The sequence below is a fragment of the Rhinoraja longicauda genome, chromosome 11 (assembly GCF_053455715.1).
Source record: "Rhinoraja longicauda isolate Sanriku21f chromosome 11, sRhiLon1.1, whole genome shotgun sequence".
NCBI lineage: Eukaryota > Metazoa > Chordata > Chondrichthyes > Rajiformes > Arhynchobatidae > Rhinoraja > Rhinoraja longicauda.
The window spans coordinates 54,099,124-54,112,967 of NC_135963.1; the positions used below are offsets into that span (position 1 = coordinate 54,099,124).

Sequence of the window (13,844 nt, forward strand, 5' to 3'; positions counted from 1 at the left end):
CAAGGTCTGCAATGGGGTAGGTTGGAACATCAGAACTATACCCAAGCTTATGCTGTAAATTGAGCTATTTCAAACACAAAGTAGATAACCCATTGTAAAATTGAAGATGTGCAGGAATAGGTTACCCATTCAAAAATAGAAAGGGATGAGAAAGGAGAAACATCAACTACAATTTGAATTAACCGAACAAAACGCAAGTAATTGTAAATTAATTGCAAATCATACAATCAAACTCTGAATGGATCTGAACTACAAAGGCGTACACTGCAGCAGCGATTCCATTAAATGAAACAATTTTACTACAGAAGGGTAGATTTTGTTTCAGTTGGTGGAAGTATATCATTGGGATGACACAAAAAGGTCTCAAACCTAGTTACATGTGGAAATACTTGATGCAGACTTCATTCCAACAGCAAACTCCACTTCCAACACAATCACTAGCTCATCTTCAAGAGCAGAAAACATGACTAATTGGTGCATTCAGGAATTTTTCCTGGATTTTGGGATTCAAGATGATTATTTCATATTCTCATGCCAAAAGATGTTCAATTGATTTTCTGGTTTGTAAACTTCATAAAATATTTAAAGTATTAAAACTTTATAAATGTATGTGTACATGGAATACTGATTTATTTATAATTCAGGAACTCTTGCAAGACTATACTTATTGGATTTACTTGTATTCGGCATATTCACTGCCATGGAACTCCTTTCTGGTATCTCCCTATTGAATTACTATGTCACCTGCATTGAGGGGAAATTGTAGTAAGTTTCAATGAGGAATTCCAAGACGAATAGTTGTTCCTCAGGGTATAATATTTACTCTCTTTAAGTTAAATATAATGTGCCTCAAAGCATTAAAAATAATAAAATTAATCTGGAGCAGTGGCGCAGCGGTAGAGTTGCTGCTTTAAAGCCCCAGAGACACGGGTTCAACCCTAACTAAGGGTGCTGTCTGTACGGAGTTTGTACGTTCTCCCCGTGACCAAGTGGGTTTTCTCCGGGTGCTCCGGTTTCCTCCCACACTCCAAAGACGTGCAGCTTTGTAGGTTAATTGGCCTCAGTAAATTGTCCCTAGTGTGTAGCATAGTGCTTGCGTAGGGGGTAATCACTGGTTGACACGGACTCAGTGGGCCGAAGGGCTTGTTTCCACACTGTATCTCTAAAGTCTAAAGTTTAAAGTCGTCATTAATTTGGCCCGCAGATTGTGTCTCTACATAAATTATTATTCCATGAGGGCCTAATGCGTGCCAAGTTCGTAAATATTATGAGGCACTACAGGATTCTGCATCATTCACATTTGCAAGTTATTGGCAGATTGATCGGCGAAACAAAAGAAGCAATTTAGAAAACGAACCACAAAACTGGGTGCCGATAAAGCAATAAAGTGGCTACGGATGTGGCACGGTGAAAGTCACATTCACTTTCACTGCAAAGCATTAAAATGACAAAGCAATTTTACTATAAAACCAATAAGCTCAGCCGCATCCAGTCACAAACGTGTTGATGTGGGATTCATTAAACCATTCTTTTATACATTTCATTAAGTGCATGATTGATCAAAAAAATATCCAAGGCAAGCATTTCTTGTCATCTTATGCATTAAATACAATTATGAATGCAAATTATCATGAATTAAAACTGGATAGCATGTCAACCATAACTAAAAGATCCTCGCAGCTTCGGCACAATACTAGTCATACACAGTATCTCCCTGAACTGTAAACAAACTATTTAATAATGCACTGAGCTGCAAATTAACATTTCAAAAAATATATCATTTTTCTGTCAGCTTCGCTGCCAATTAGAAATTGTGTCATATAAACAACAGTTTTCAGGCAATCACATGATACACTGGCAAACCTCTAAACTGAATGTCAAGATATTGCCGAATTGCAGCAAAAAAGGGTAAAAACATGCCCATTTAGCAGAGAGTGAGAGGGGAAAAAACAAATAAAATGAAGCATAAAATGGACACGTTTGAGATTAATGCGTATTCACCTTCTTTCTTTGCGAATCTTTCCTGATCATATCTGTTGTATGCAGCTGGAATAGGCTGTTTATTTCTAAGTGCCGGGTCCTGCAAATATTAAAAAAGTGAACCTTTTTAATAATATATAATCACTAAAAATTCTGATTGAATGAAAAGTAAGTTTACAGGGTCAGTACGAGCCAAGTTTGGTTCTCAATTATATTTAGCTAGCTAGCTAGCATATTTTAAGTGCCAAACTATTTATTTGATAATGTTTTGACACATTTGACATGGTGATTGTAATGTTGTACTTACCTTTATCAGTTTGCATCAGGAAGTACCACTGAACATTGAGGGTAGACACAAAATGCTGGAGAAACTCAGGGGGACAAGCAGTATCTCTGGAGAGAAGGAATGGGTGACGTTTCGGGTCGAGACCCTTCTTCTTCAGAAGGTTCTCAACCCGAAACATCACTCATTCCTTCTCTCCATGGACGCTGCCTGTCCCGCTGAGTTACTCCAGCATTTTGTGTCTACCTTCAATTTAAACCAGCATCTGCAGTTCTTTCCTGAACATTGAGGTACTGATACATAGATAAAATATATAACAGCAGCAAAGGAGACCATTTACTCAAAGAAACCTTGGAAAGAGCTCTACAATTCATTGACACATCTTGACTTTTACCTCATAAGCTTGCAAGTTAGTCCTCTAGTCCTAAAAGACCATTTTATGGCCTTCTGAAATTGGCTGTGGAACCTGCATACACTGATCTGCTTGCAACCTGCTCCAAATCTTAATATGTAGGAAGGAACTGGAAATGCTGGTTTACACCGAAAATAGACACAAAATGCTGGAGTAACTCAATGGGACAAACAGCATCTCTGGAGAGAGGGAATGGGTGACCTTTCCATTCTTCAGATCTTAATAGCTCTGTGTGCTGCTGCAAGTAAGAATTCCATTGTTCCATTTCAGGACACATGACAATAAACTCTCTTGACATGCATAGAAATTCTTCTAATTTCCCTTCTACTGTTGGCAATTATTTAAATCTTTAACATCTTATGTGTCATTCCAAGCAATGCATTCACCATTTTTGCTCTTTAAATGCCCTTCTAATTTTATAAAATGTCCTCTTAATCTTGTCTCGAAAGTTTGTCATTCTTACCAGAAAAACCACTCTCATCATTGATATCATTTCATAAACATCCTAGGTGCCCTCTCCTTGCCTTGCAATTATTCTTTAGGTATCAAAAACTAACACATTTGAAGCATTGAGCAGAAACCCTGCAAGCTGGAGCTCTTTTGAAGTGGTATTGGAGTAAATGTTCTTCTCTGCAACTGTTTTGTCTTGTCTCTTTGTCTCAGTACATCAATGTCCTATATGGAGAAACACCACTGGACTTGAAATCCAGTGCTTTAATCACTCAGTTACCTCAGCCATATTTTAAAATGCTCAAGAGTCAAGAGTGTTTTATTGTCCTCTGTCCCAAATAGAACAATGAAATTCTTATGTGCTCACATGGGCATATATGGATACAACTATTTCCACACTCGGTGATTTTACATAACAGTTATTGAAGATGTCCCACAACAAATGTCTGAATGGTGGTTTGAGACCACCAAGGAAAAGGATCCTCCATATTGCAATTTAAAAGTAAGTGTGCTGTTGGCTACAATGTATGGACAATGTTCAATTAACTCTATGCCATATCCATTACCTGTGTGCTCCAGAGCTAAATACAAAATTAACACATGCGGTATGCTAACAGAGGTTGTAACTTTCCGAAATAAGTAAACAATGGGGGGGGAAATCCTGCATAATTCTGTTATTTTAAAGAGATGGCCTGTCTATATTCTTGAAATCTAATTTTACAACCAATGTTTTCAGTTTGGATGGGAGAGAGTGACAGCATCCAAGAGGGCGACACGGTGGCGCAGCGGTAGACTTGCTGCCTCACAGCACCAGAGACCCGGGTTCCATCCTGACTATGGGTGCTGTCTGTACGGAGTTTCTACGTTCTCCTTAAGACATGCATTGGTTTTCTCAGAGAACTTTGATTTCCTCCCACCCTCCAAAGAGGAACAGGTTTGTAGGTTAATTGGCTTGGTATAAATGTCAAACGTGTCTTTAATATAGGATAGCGTTAACGTGTGGGGATCACTGACTCACTGGGCCTATTTCCGCGCTGTTTCTCTAAACTAAATTAAAGAGTGGAGAAACATCAGTATGTTAAAGCAGATTTTATTCCCAACTCAGATGGACAATGATGAAAGGCATTGTTAATTTTCTTCTTACCGGAGGCAGTATGTTTTGTGGGGGCCTTTGTTCTGGTGCCCGACCTTCTTCCCGGGCTTTCACCGATTGTAAAATTGCAAAGATGTTCTTCGAAAAATTCTGTGGTAGGAATAAATATAATCAGGACAAATGGATTTTTAAAGTTAATTAAACAATGAATAAAATGGCTTAACGCCAATTTTCCAACAAAAATTGATGCCTGCGAGGCATCCATCACAAAAAAGTATTTAAGGTGCAGCACAATCAAAAAATAACCTGAATTCAATCATTTCTCAGCATGTTGCATGCTGCCATCTACTGTGTACATACGGTATGGCAGGATGCTTGCATTCACAGACTAACCTCATACATTTGATCAAAAGGATGAAATTGTATTAAAGCTACTGGATAAATTAATGCATTATCAAGAACATGCATTAGCAATTAAGATTTTTTAAATAGTCATAATACTATCAGTGCAGGACATTAGAGACAAAATGCTGGTTAAGCTAAAAGACGCAAGGTGTTGGAATAACTCATGAGTCAGGCAGCATCTCTCGAGAATGCGGACAGGTGATGTTTTGGGTCGGGGCCGAAAGCTGGAAGAGAAATGAGGCAGGACAAAGCCTGGAAAGTGATAGGTGGGTACAGGTGAAGGGGGGGGGGGGTGATTGGCAGATGGGTGGACAAAGGCCGGACGTGAAAAAACAAAGAAAAGTGTGAGATAAGGGTAGGAGAAGCATAAAAGGGAGGGAACCATGAAGAGGGAAGGAAGCAGAAAGGGAGAAATTAGTGTCTATCCAGGTGGGGCACAGGGAAGAGAAGGGGGGGGGGGGAAGGGGGAGAAGGGATTGGTTGATTGTAGGTTATTTACCCAAAAATCAGAGAATTCAATGTTCATGCCACTGGGATGTTAGTTGCCCAAATTTGGTGTTCAAGTTCAATATTAGGTGTTTATCCAATTTGCCTGTGGCCTTATTCTGGCAATGGAGGAGCCCCAGGACAGAAAAGTCCTTATTTCAGTGTCTCCCTCTCTCCTGACTCAGTCTGAACAAGGGTCTCAACACGAAACGGCACCCACTCCTATCCGGAGATGCTGCCTGTCCCGAGTTACTCCAGCATTTTGTGTCTATCCAAGGTCAGTGTGGGAATGGGAAGAAGTATTAAAATGCTTAGAAGCCGGAATATCCAGCAGGCTTTGGCGGACCGAGCGCAAGTGTTCGGCAAAACACGTTCTCCACAGAATCAAATCCGAGACAGTTACTGGCACCAAGGGCATTTAATGCAGCAGCCTCTGAAACAGTGGTGGCCTCAGAGCAAACCTACTCAGACAGCAGCAAGTCACATACAGCAGACTGATTCAATTACATCAATGCCTGTCTGGCTCAAGTCAAAGGCAATAACACTACTATGTAGCTGTGCAGTTCAGGATTAAGAATGTCATGGCAAAATTACAAGTGCAACATTTAAGCAAAGCTTCAAGTAACAAGTGCAATGGGCTGGAGTACCTCAGCGAGCCAGACAGCATCTCCGGAGAAAAAGGATGGGTGACCTTTTTGGTCGCGACCCTTTCGTCAGACTGGAAGTCTCCAGAGTCAGAAGAAGGGTACTGACCCAAAACGTCCCCTATGCATGTTCTCCAGAGATGTTGCCTGACCCGTTGAGTTACTCGAGCAGTTTGCGGTTTTTTTGTACACCAGCATCTGCAGTTCTTTGCATTTTTAAGTAACCAGATTTAGTACCTTTAAGTTTACTCAATATAAGCAGGGGAAAAAATGTCCCTTATATATAAAAAACTCATTGGGAAAACATACATTTGGAATATGGTCTGTAACTTGCTTCAAAGGGAAGTGAAATTATGTATGTGAATATTAAACAACCAAAAGCTCAGTGTCAAATTTTTAAACAAATCAATAATATTTTGTAGGAACTGTATCCACCAGTCATTCAATCTTTCTCACAAAACCCACAATTTTCCTTACTCAACTTATTCCAATTTGACGGTAAATTTATCAAATTATATTTAACAGAAATTCAAAATGGTCATATTCAATTCAAGCTGAGATTATTGTCAGATGCACAATTACTTCTACAATGTACCAGGTACAAGTCCAATGAAAAATGCGGCTTGCAGCACCATTACTGGCACACAGACACATAAATTATACAATCTTGTGCAATTTTATGTGCAAAGATAAAAAACTAAAAATAAACAGACATTAGTGCAAAACATCATCGGGGGAAAAAAACAAGTGGGTGGTCGTGCAAGAGGCAGTGTAGTATTCCAATGTCGAGGTAAGATTATGGCCGTGCGGTTGGTTAAGGAAACTGATTGTGGTAGTAGGAGTGGTCGTGGAAAGTAGCTGTCCCTGAACGCGGTCGGTGCGGGACTTCAGGCTGGGAAACAAAATTGCTAACGTGAAGGGTGGCACAGTGGTAGGGTTGCTGCCAGACAGCGCCAGAGACCCGGGTTCGATCCTGACTACGGGTGATGTCTGTACGGAGTTTGTACGGTTCTCCGTGACTGCGTGGGGTTTTTTTACGGGTGCTCCGGTTTCCTCCCACACTCGAAAGACGTACAGGTTTGTAAGTTGTGTAGGAGAAAAACTGCAGATGCTGGTTTAAATCGAAAGTAGACACAAAATGCTGGAGCGACTCAGCGGGTCAGGCAGCATCTTGGGATGCTGCCTGACCCACTGAGTTACTCCAGCATTTTGTGTCTACCTTAGGTTTGTAAGTTAATTGGCTGTGACAAGTCGTAAAATTGTCCCTAGTGTGTAAGATAGTGCTAGTGTACGGGGTGATCGCTGGTCGGCGAGGAGTCAGTGGGCCGAAGAGCCTGTTTCGATGCTGTATCTCTAAACTCTAAAGACTAAAAGGCAGGGCTTCAGGATCTCACTGCTTTTCCTTCAATAAAGGCATGTCAACAACCCCCAAGTCTCCAAACAAGACCTAATTAACTCAACCATTCGGCTTACTTTACTGGATGCCAACCAGTAGGTTGTACATTTACTTCCTCCGTCATTGGCGCCCCCTGGCTACAGGTCATACACACCGCAGCAGCCTTTCAGAACTTCCCTGATGTGACCTCCCAAAGCTATGGACCCAACTCGGGGCAACAGATGTACTGGCTCGCTTCAAGTCACATGGCATCCTGACTCAGTACCTGGGTACAGATTTTGGGAATGCCACCTGTTCACCTACTGCAGAGGATCGAGAAGTTGTTTCACGGTCACCTTTTCCAAACTATTGGAGAATGTTGGCCTTGCTGACAAGGTTCACAAGGATAAAGAAAACACACATCAATATGAGATGACCTTTGGCTATGCTGCAGCTAAATCATTCCATACACATCTCGGTAATCCCAAGGTCAAGAAACCTCTGCATGTGAGAGCAATATAAATAGCTACAAAAGGTTTCGATAAATCACATCTTGGAAGCATCAAGAAAATTCACTCAAATCACTTTGCGCATATTTTGTTGGGGGAAATTATCATGCACTGCAGCTAAACCAGACTCAGAGCTGGCACATTTCATTTTGGTATCTGAAATATGCAACATGGAGGACATGAAGGTTGGGCCAACCAACATAGAACGTAGAACAGAGCAGGACAGGAACAGACCCTTCAGCCCACAATGTCCGTGCCAAACATGAAGCCAAGATAAACAAGCATCCTCTGCCTGCACGTGATGCACATCCTTCCATTCTCTGCATATCCATGCACCCATCTAAAAGCCTCCTAAATACCACTATCATATCTGCCTCCACCACCAGTCCAGGCAGGCAGCACGTCTCAGGCACTGCCACCTCGCCCCGCACATCTCCTTTAAACTTTGCCCCTCTCACCTTAAGTCTCATCTTGACAAGTCAAAGGTTCTTAGCCAATTCCGCACACTTGCCTTTCCCAAGGCTTGAGGATTGTACAAGCACAAAGAAATATGGTTTAATTTAGAGAAAATTACACATTTTGTCTCCATTATTTCCTGAGCAATGCTCTTTCAATTGCAAACAAGTGTTTCAAACCACCAGCAACAAAGCAAACTCTGATTAGGACAAAGAAATCAATATTTTGAGTCTAAAATGTGCCAACAGCTGTCACCATACTTATTTCTCAATTTGTTTTGGAAAAGATCGATCAAGTTCGTTTACTTTTTGCAAATGGACTTGATAAAATCAGCAGTGACAAGTCAGTATTGGGTATTTTTTTGGAATACTTCCACCTTTTATTTGGATACTTTCGCTTCACGATTTACAAGTATGTTACCGGATCTGGAAAGTTTGAGTTATAAAGAAGGGCTGGATTCATCAGGGAGAGAAATAGAATTACAGGCTGGACTAAGGTGAGAGAGGAAAGATTTAATAGGAACCTGAGGGGCGACTTTTTCCACAGAGGGTGGTGGGTGTATGGAATGAGCTGTCAGAGAAGGTAGTTGAGACATCTATTATAACATTTAAAAGACATTTAGACAGATACATGGATATGATAGGTTTAGAGGGATATGGGCCAAACGCAGGCAAGTGGGACTAGTATACATGGGCATCTTGGTCAGCATGGGGAAAGTTGGGTCGAAGGGCCTGTTTCCATGGTGCATAATTCTATGACAACAGCAATCCGGATTCTTAAGCACAGATTAAAATATGATATTAACTTTATTAAACATGTTAATCTAGCTTGAGGATTGCTCCCCATGTATTTAATTTAGAGTTTGAGACACAGCATGGAAAAAGGCTCTTCGACCCACCTAGTCCAGGCCAACTATCGATCACCCATTATCACTAGTTCTTTCTTATCCCACTTTAAATACAAACACAATATAAAAAGTATATAAGAAACACAGTTGATTCAATAAATATCGGTTGATAACTAGTAACCTTTCTTTGGATTTCCAAGTTCTTGTGCTACTTTGTTTATAGTCCTGAGAGAAAATAATAAGACTTTTGATGGCAAATTCTAAATTTTAGGAATGGAAAAGAAAATTAAAACAGATATGTATCTTTAGTTTCTCATGATTACGATCTTGTTCGGTTTACAAGAATTTACTCAAAAATTGCTTTATTAAATCTCTCAATTGTTTTCACCACATAACCAATTTTTAACCATATAGAACCGCATAAGCTTCTACATCCATTGCTGTGAAACATTCAGTTGATGCATAAATGTCAGCTCGAGGCGAGCCAACACATTACATGTTCAGCTTCAGTTAAAATCAAAATTGGAAAATGTAAATTTAAACTGACCAAGATCCTCAAGAGTCAATCTTATTCAATGTTGTAGCATACTGCCTTACAAATACAAACCAAGATAGATGTTATCCTCAATCTAAAAGCATAAACACTCTCTGCATTACAGCTCTTCAGTACAAAGCGGCACTCGGCTAACTCAGTAAAAACTGGCAATTAAATACGTGTTCCTATACAGCGGCATGGTGGTGCAGCTGGTAAGGAGCGCCAGACGCCTGGGTTCGATCCTGACCTTGGGCACTGTCTGTGTGAAGTACTTCTTCTGATGCAAGTATATCCTTTCATAAATATGAAGAGCAAATCTGTACACAGTCTTCCAGGTACATTCTCACCAAGACCTTGTAAAGTTGAATCAAATATTGCATAAAGACAAAATTGCATTAGCAATCTTAATCACTTACTGTCTTGCATGCTAACTCTTTGCATTTCACAACATAAACTCCTCAGTTCCCTGTGTACCACAGCTTTTAAATAAGAATGTTTTTCATTCTTCCTTCCAAATGGATAACCACACATTTTCTCATGTTACATTCCATCTGTCAAATCACTTACTTGGCCACTCATATCTCCCAATCTCAGCAACGTCTCTTTACGTAGAAATAAAAGCTATTATGAAGAACAAATTTCTCCCAGTTCTCCCCGTGATCGGGTAGGGTTTCCTCTGGGTGCTTCACTTTCCTCCCACATCCCAAAGACATGCGGGTTTGTAGGTTAATTGGCCCCAGTGTGCAGGGAATGGATGAGAAAGTGGGGTAACATAGAAGTAACGTGAGCGGGTGATTGATGGTCGGCGTGGACTTGGTGTGCTGAAGGGCCTGTTTCCATGCAGTATCCATAAACCCAAGGAACGCAAGAGCAATCACATGGATTAATTCCCCTGAACTCACCTTGCCAGTGCTTTGGAGAATGGTAGTTCTTGTTCGCCATACCCTCTCTCTACTGACAATATCTCTGGTTACGTCTACTTCAGAATCTACAAAACTTCTTTGTTTCAAAGCTGCAATGTCATCATCCAGATCTGTCTTTATAGTGGACCGTTTTTTGGCCATAATCTTGGCCTTAATAGCAGCAATCTTTTCCACAGACATGGCCTCCGACAATGACCTACAAGCACAAAAAAATCACAACTAAAACTAAATTGCCTAATTACATTTTTATATAAATCTAGAATGGACATGAACAATCCAATTTGAGCATTAAACTATTACAGCATATAAAACATTAGAGAGATTTGATTTTTATGGTCAGCACCAAATAAACAAACTTTTGGGAGTTTTAAAAAAAAATAGACTGGCACACTGGAATTTGTGTGATACTATTTATACATTTTGATTTTTAATTGGACCGTAGTATGATATATTGAAATGTAATGCCTGTCATTCTGCAGCTGCAAATGTGTGCACATAAAGAGAAACACTGAGGAAAAAAATAATGTTTAATTAGTGTTTAATCTGCTTTTTGAATAAAGAACAGATTAGGGCAAAACCATTCTCTGACTTCACAATTTGCAGGTCTTCAATCCGGTCATATGCCTTCTGCTTTAATCTCTGGACTTTATTCCAACCATCTGCTGTCAACACTTTCTTCCCTCCCCCCTTCCTCAGTGTCTACCAATTACCTACCATGTTTTGTCCTGCCTCTCCTCTCTTCCAGCTTTCTGCCCTGCCCTGCCCTCCCCCCCCCCCATCCACTCAATTAGTCTGAAGAAGGGTCCCGACCCGAAACATCACCTATCCATGTTCTCCAGAGATTCTGCCTGAGATCCTGCTGAGTTACTCCAGCATTTCATGTCCTTCAAATCAGCAGCTGCAGTTCCTTACTTCTGCAGTTCTACCCCATCACTGTGCCACGGTAGAGCTGCTGCCTCACAACCCCAAAGACCCGGGTTCGATCTTAACTACGGGTTCCATATGTATGGGGTTTGCACGTTCTCCCCGTGACCGCGTGGGTTTCCTCCAGGTGCTCCGATTTCCTCCCACGACCCAAAGGCGTGTGGGTTTGTAGGTTTATTGGCCTCTGCAAAATTGCCCTGAGTGTGTAGGTCGTGGGTGCAGAGGTGGGATAACATAGAACTAGTGCGAAGGAATGATCAATGGCTGGTCAGGGCTCAGTGGGCCGAAGGGCCTGCTTCCATGCTTTATCTCGAAATCAAATTTACAGAATTCTGGGTGACAAAGGATATTAAGGCTTTGATGAAAAAAAAGGAAGCATGTGACAGGTATAGGCAAGTGAAAACAGAACAAACCCTTGAGGAGTGTGGAGAAGAGCAATTAGGGGGGGGGGGAAGACAGGCTATGAAATATCACTCGAGAATCTCAAGGTATTTTATAAGCATATTGGGAGCTTGAGGGAAACAAGGGAAAGAGTGGGTCCCCTTCGGGGATGAAAGGGACAATCTGTACTTGGAGCCAGAGCATGCGGGTTCATTCTTTCTCAGACACATCGAATTTATAAGGTTTGTAATCAGGAAACAGGGGATTTTATTTCATAGAGATGGGATTATGTGAAAGCAGCAAAGCTAAAGTTAACAGGACATTTTTTTTTTTAATGGTGTGGGTTCTAAGTAGGTCAGGCAGCATCTGTAATAATAATGGACAGGCGACCCTCCACAGATGCTGCCTGACCGGCTGACTCCCTCTGGCAGTTTGTGTTTAGCTCAAGATTCCAGCATCTGCGTTCTCTTGCTTCACCAATCAACAGGTCACATTTGATTTCAGAAATAATGCAACATTTTTTTCCCCCGCACAGTCTGAAATTGTGCTCGTCGATTGCAAATAATTGGGTTGATTTTTTCCACCTTACTGCAAAATCTCCACAGATCATGAAATGTGTGTGGGATTGAGTTTACCTGATCTGCTCTGTCTGTACAATGCCTTCCTTGTGGCCTTCCAACCGAGCTGCCAAGCGCTCTTTGTCAAGTCGCACGCGCTCTTCATCCTAATTAAAAGAAACATCTTAGTTCTTATCAATCAGTGCTGCCACATCATTGTGAAATATACTGGCCAATATTCCAGACACAGTACAATCTTAAATCATTCAGATAATTTCGAAATAATTGCATGGAAAAACTTACCTAGTTACCTATTTTGATGCCTTTCAGTAAATAAAGTTCAGATTTGTGCAATTCAATCTGCCATATTTTTTGATGTTGGTACTATTTTATCTCCATTTTTATGTAACATAGTCAAATTTATTGTCATATGCATTAGTACGGTGAGGTACAAGTACAATGAAAACCTTGCTTGCAGCAGCATCAAACTCCGACAAACATACAAAAGCATAAATTGTACATTAATTATACGTAAAATTTTTAAAAACAAGATTGTGCCATTAAAAAAATCAAGACATTAGTGCAAAAAACACTTGGGAAAAAAAAGTTCCTGTGCCAATGTAGGATTAGGGTTATGTGGGTTCGTTGAAGAACTTAACAATTGAAGAAAAGTAGCTGTTTCTGAAGCTGGTGGTGTAGGACTTCAGGCGTCTGTACCTCCTGCCCGATGATAGCAGTGAGAAGAGGGCATGGTGGGGACCCCTGACGATAGATACTGCTTTGTTGAGGCAGTGCCTCATGTAGCAACCTTTGATGGCGGGGAGGACTGTGCTCATGATGGACTGGGCTGAGTCCACCACTCCATGCATCCTCTTGCATTCCTGTGCATTGTACATGTCATGAGCTCTCTCACATGGTAAAATAACCTTGGTTCTGATGACAAATGCATTCAAGTATTCTATCTGAGTTTTAAAGCAAAGCCTTTCTCCCACGATACAAAAGTGGGTGGTTTTGCAGATAATGAAGATGGGTGTGAAAAATTGCAGCAGGATCTTGATCGATTGGCCAGGTGGGCGAAGGAATGGGTGATGGAATTTAACACCTTGAAATGTGAGGTGTTGCATATTGGGAAGTCTAACATTGGTAGGACCCACACTGCGAATGGTAGGCCTCTGGGAATGTTGTAGTACAGAGGTATCTAGGAGTGCAGGTGCACAGTTCCTTGAAGGTGGTGTCACAGGTAGATAGGGTAGTCAAAAAGGCATTTGGCACATTGGCCATGAGTCAGAGTATTGAGTATAGAGGTCATGTTGCAGTTGTATAAGATGTTGGTGAGGCTGCATTTAGAGTAGAGTGTTCTGTTCAAGGCACCATGTTATAGGAAATATGTTGTCAAGCTGGTATGGGTACAGAGAAGATTTACGAGGATGTGGCCAGAACTCGAGGATCTGAGCTATAGGGAGAGGTTGAGTAGGCTGGGACTCTATTCTTTGGAGCTGAGGAGGGGTGATCTTATTGAGGTATAGAGAGGAATAGATCCGGAAGATGCACAGAGTCTTGCCGAGAGTAAGTGAATCGAGGACC

General features: G+C 41.1%; 1 protein-coding gene across 1 annotated transcript in view; it reads right to left on the minus strand.

Moving 5' to 3' along the window:
* Window positions 1-13,844, minus strand: part of cdc73 (cell division cycle 73, Paf1/RNA polymerase II complex component, homolog (S. cerevisiae)) — a 269,047-nt gene that overhangs the window by 238,068 nt on the left and 17,135 nt on the right. Inside the window, exons 6-9 of the mRNA XM_078408040.1 lie at window positions 12,339-12,427; window positions 10,378-10,594; window positions 4,270-4,368; window positions 2,002-2,080 (exon numbers count right to left, since the gene is read on the minus strand). Coding sequence (XP_078264166.1) covers window positions 2,002-2,080; window positions 4,270-4,368; window positions 10,378-10,594; window positions 12,339-12,427 — 484 coding nt within the window. The remainder of the gene's footprint in view (window positions 1-2,001; window positions 2,081-4,269; window positions 4,369-10,377; window positions 10,595-12,338; window positions 12,428-13,844) is intronic.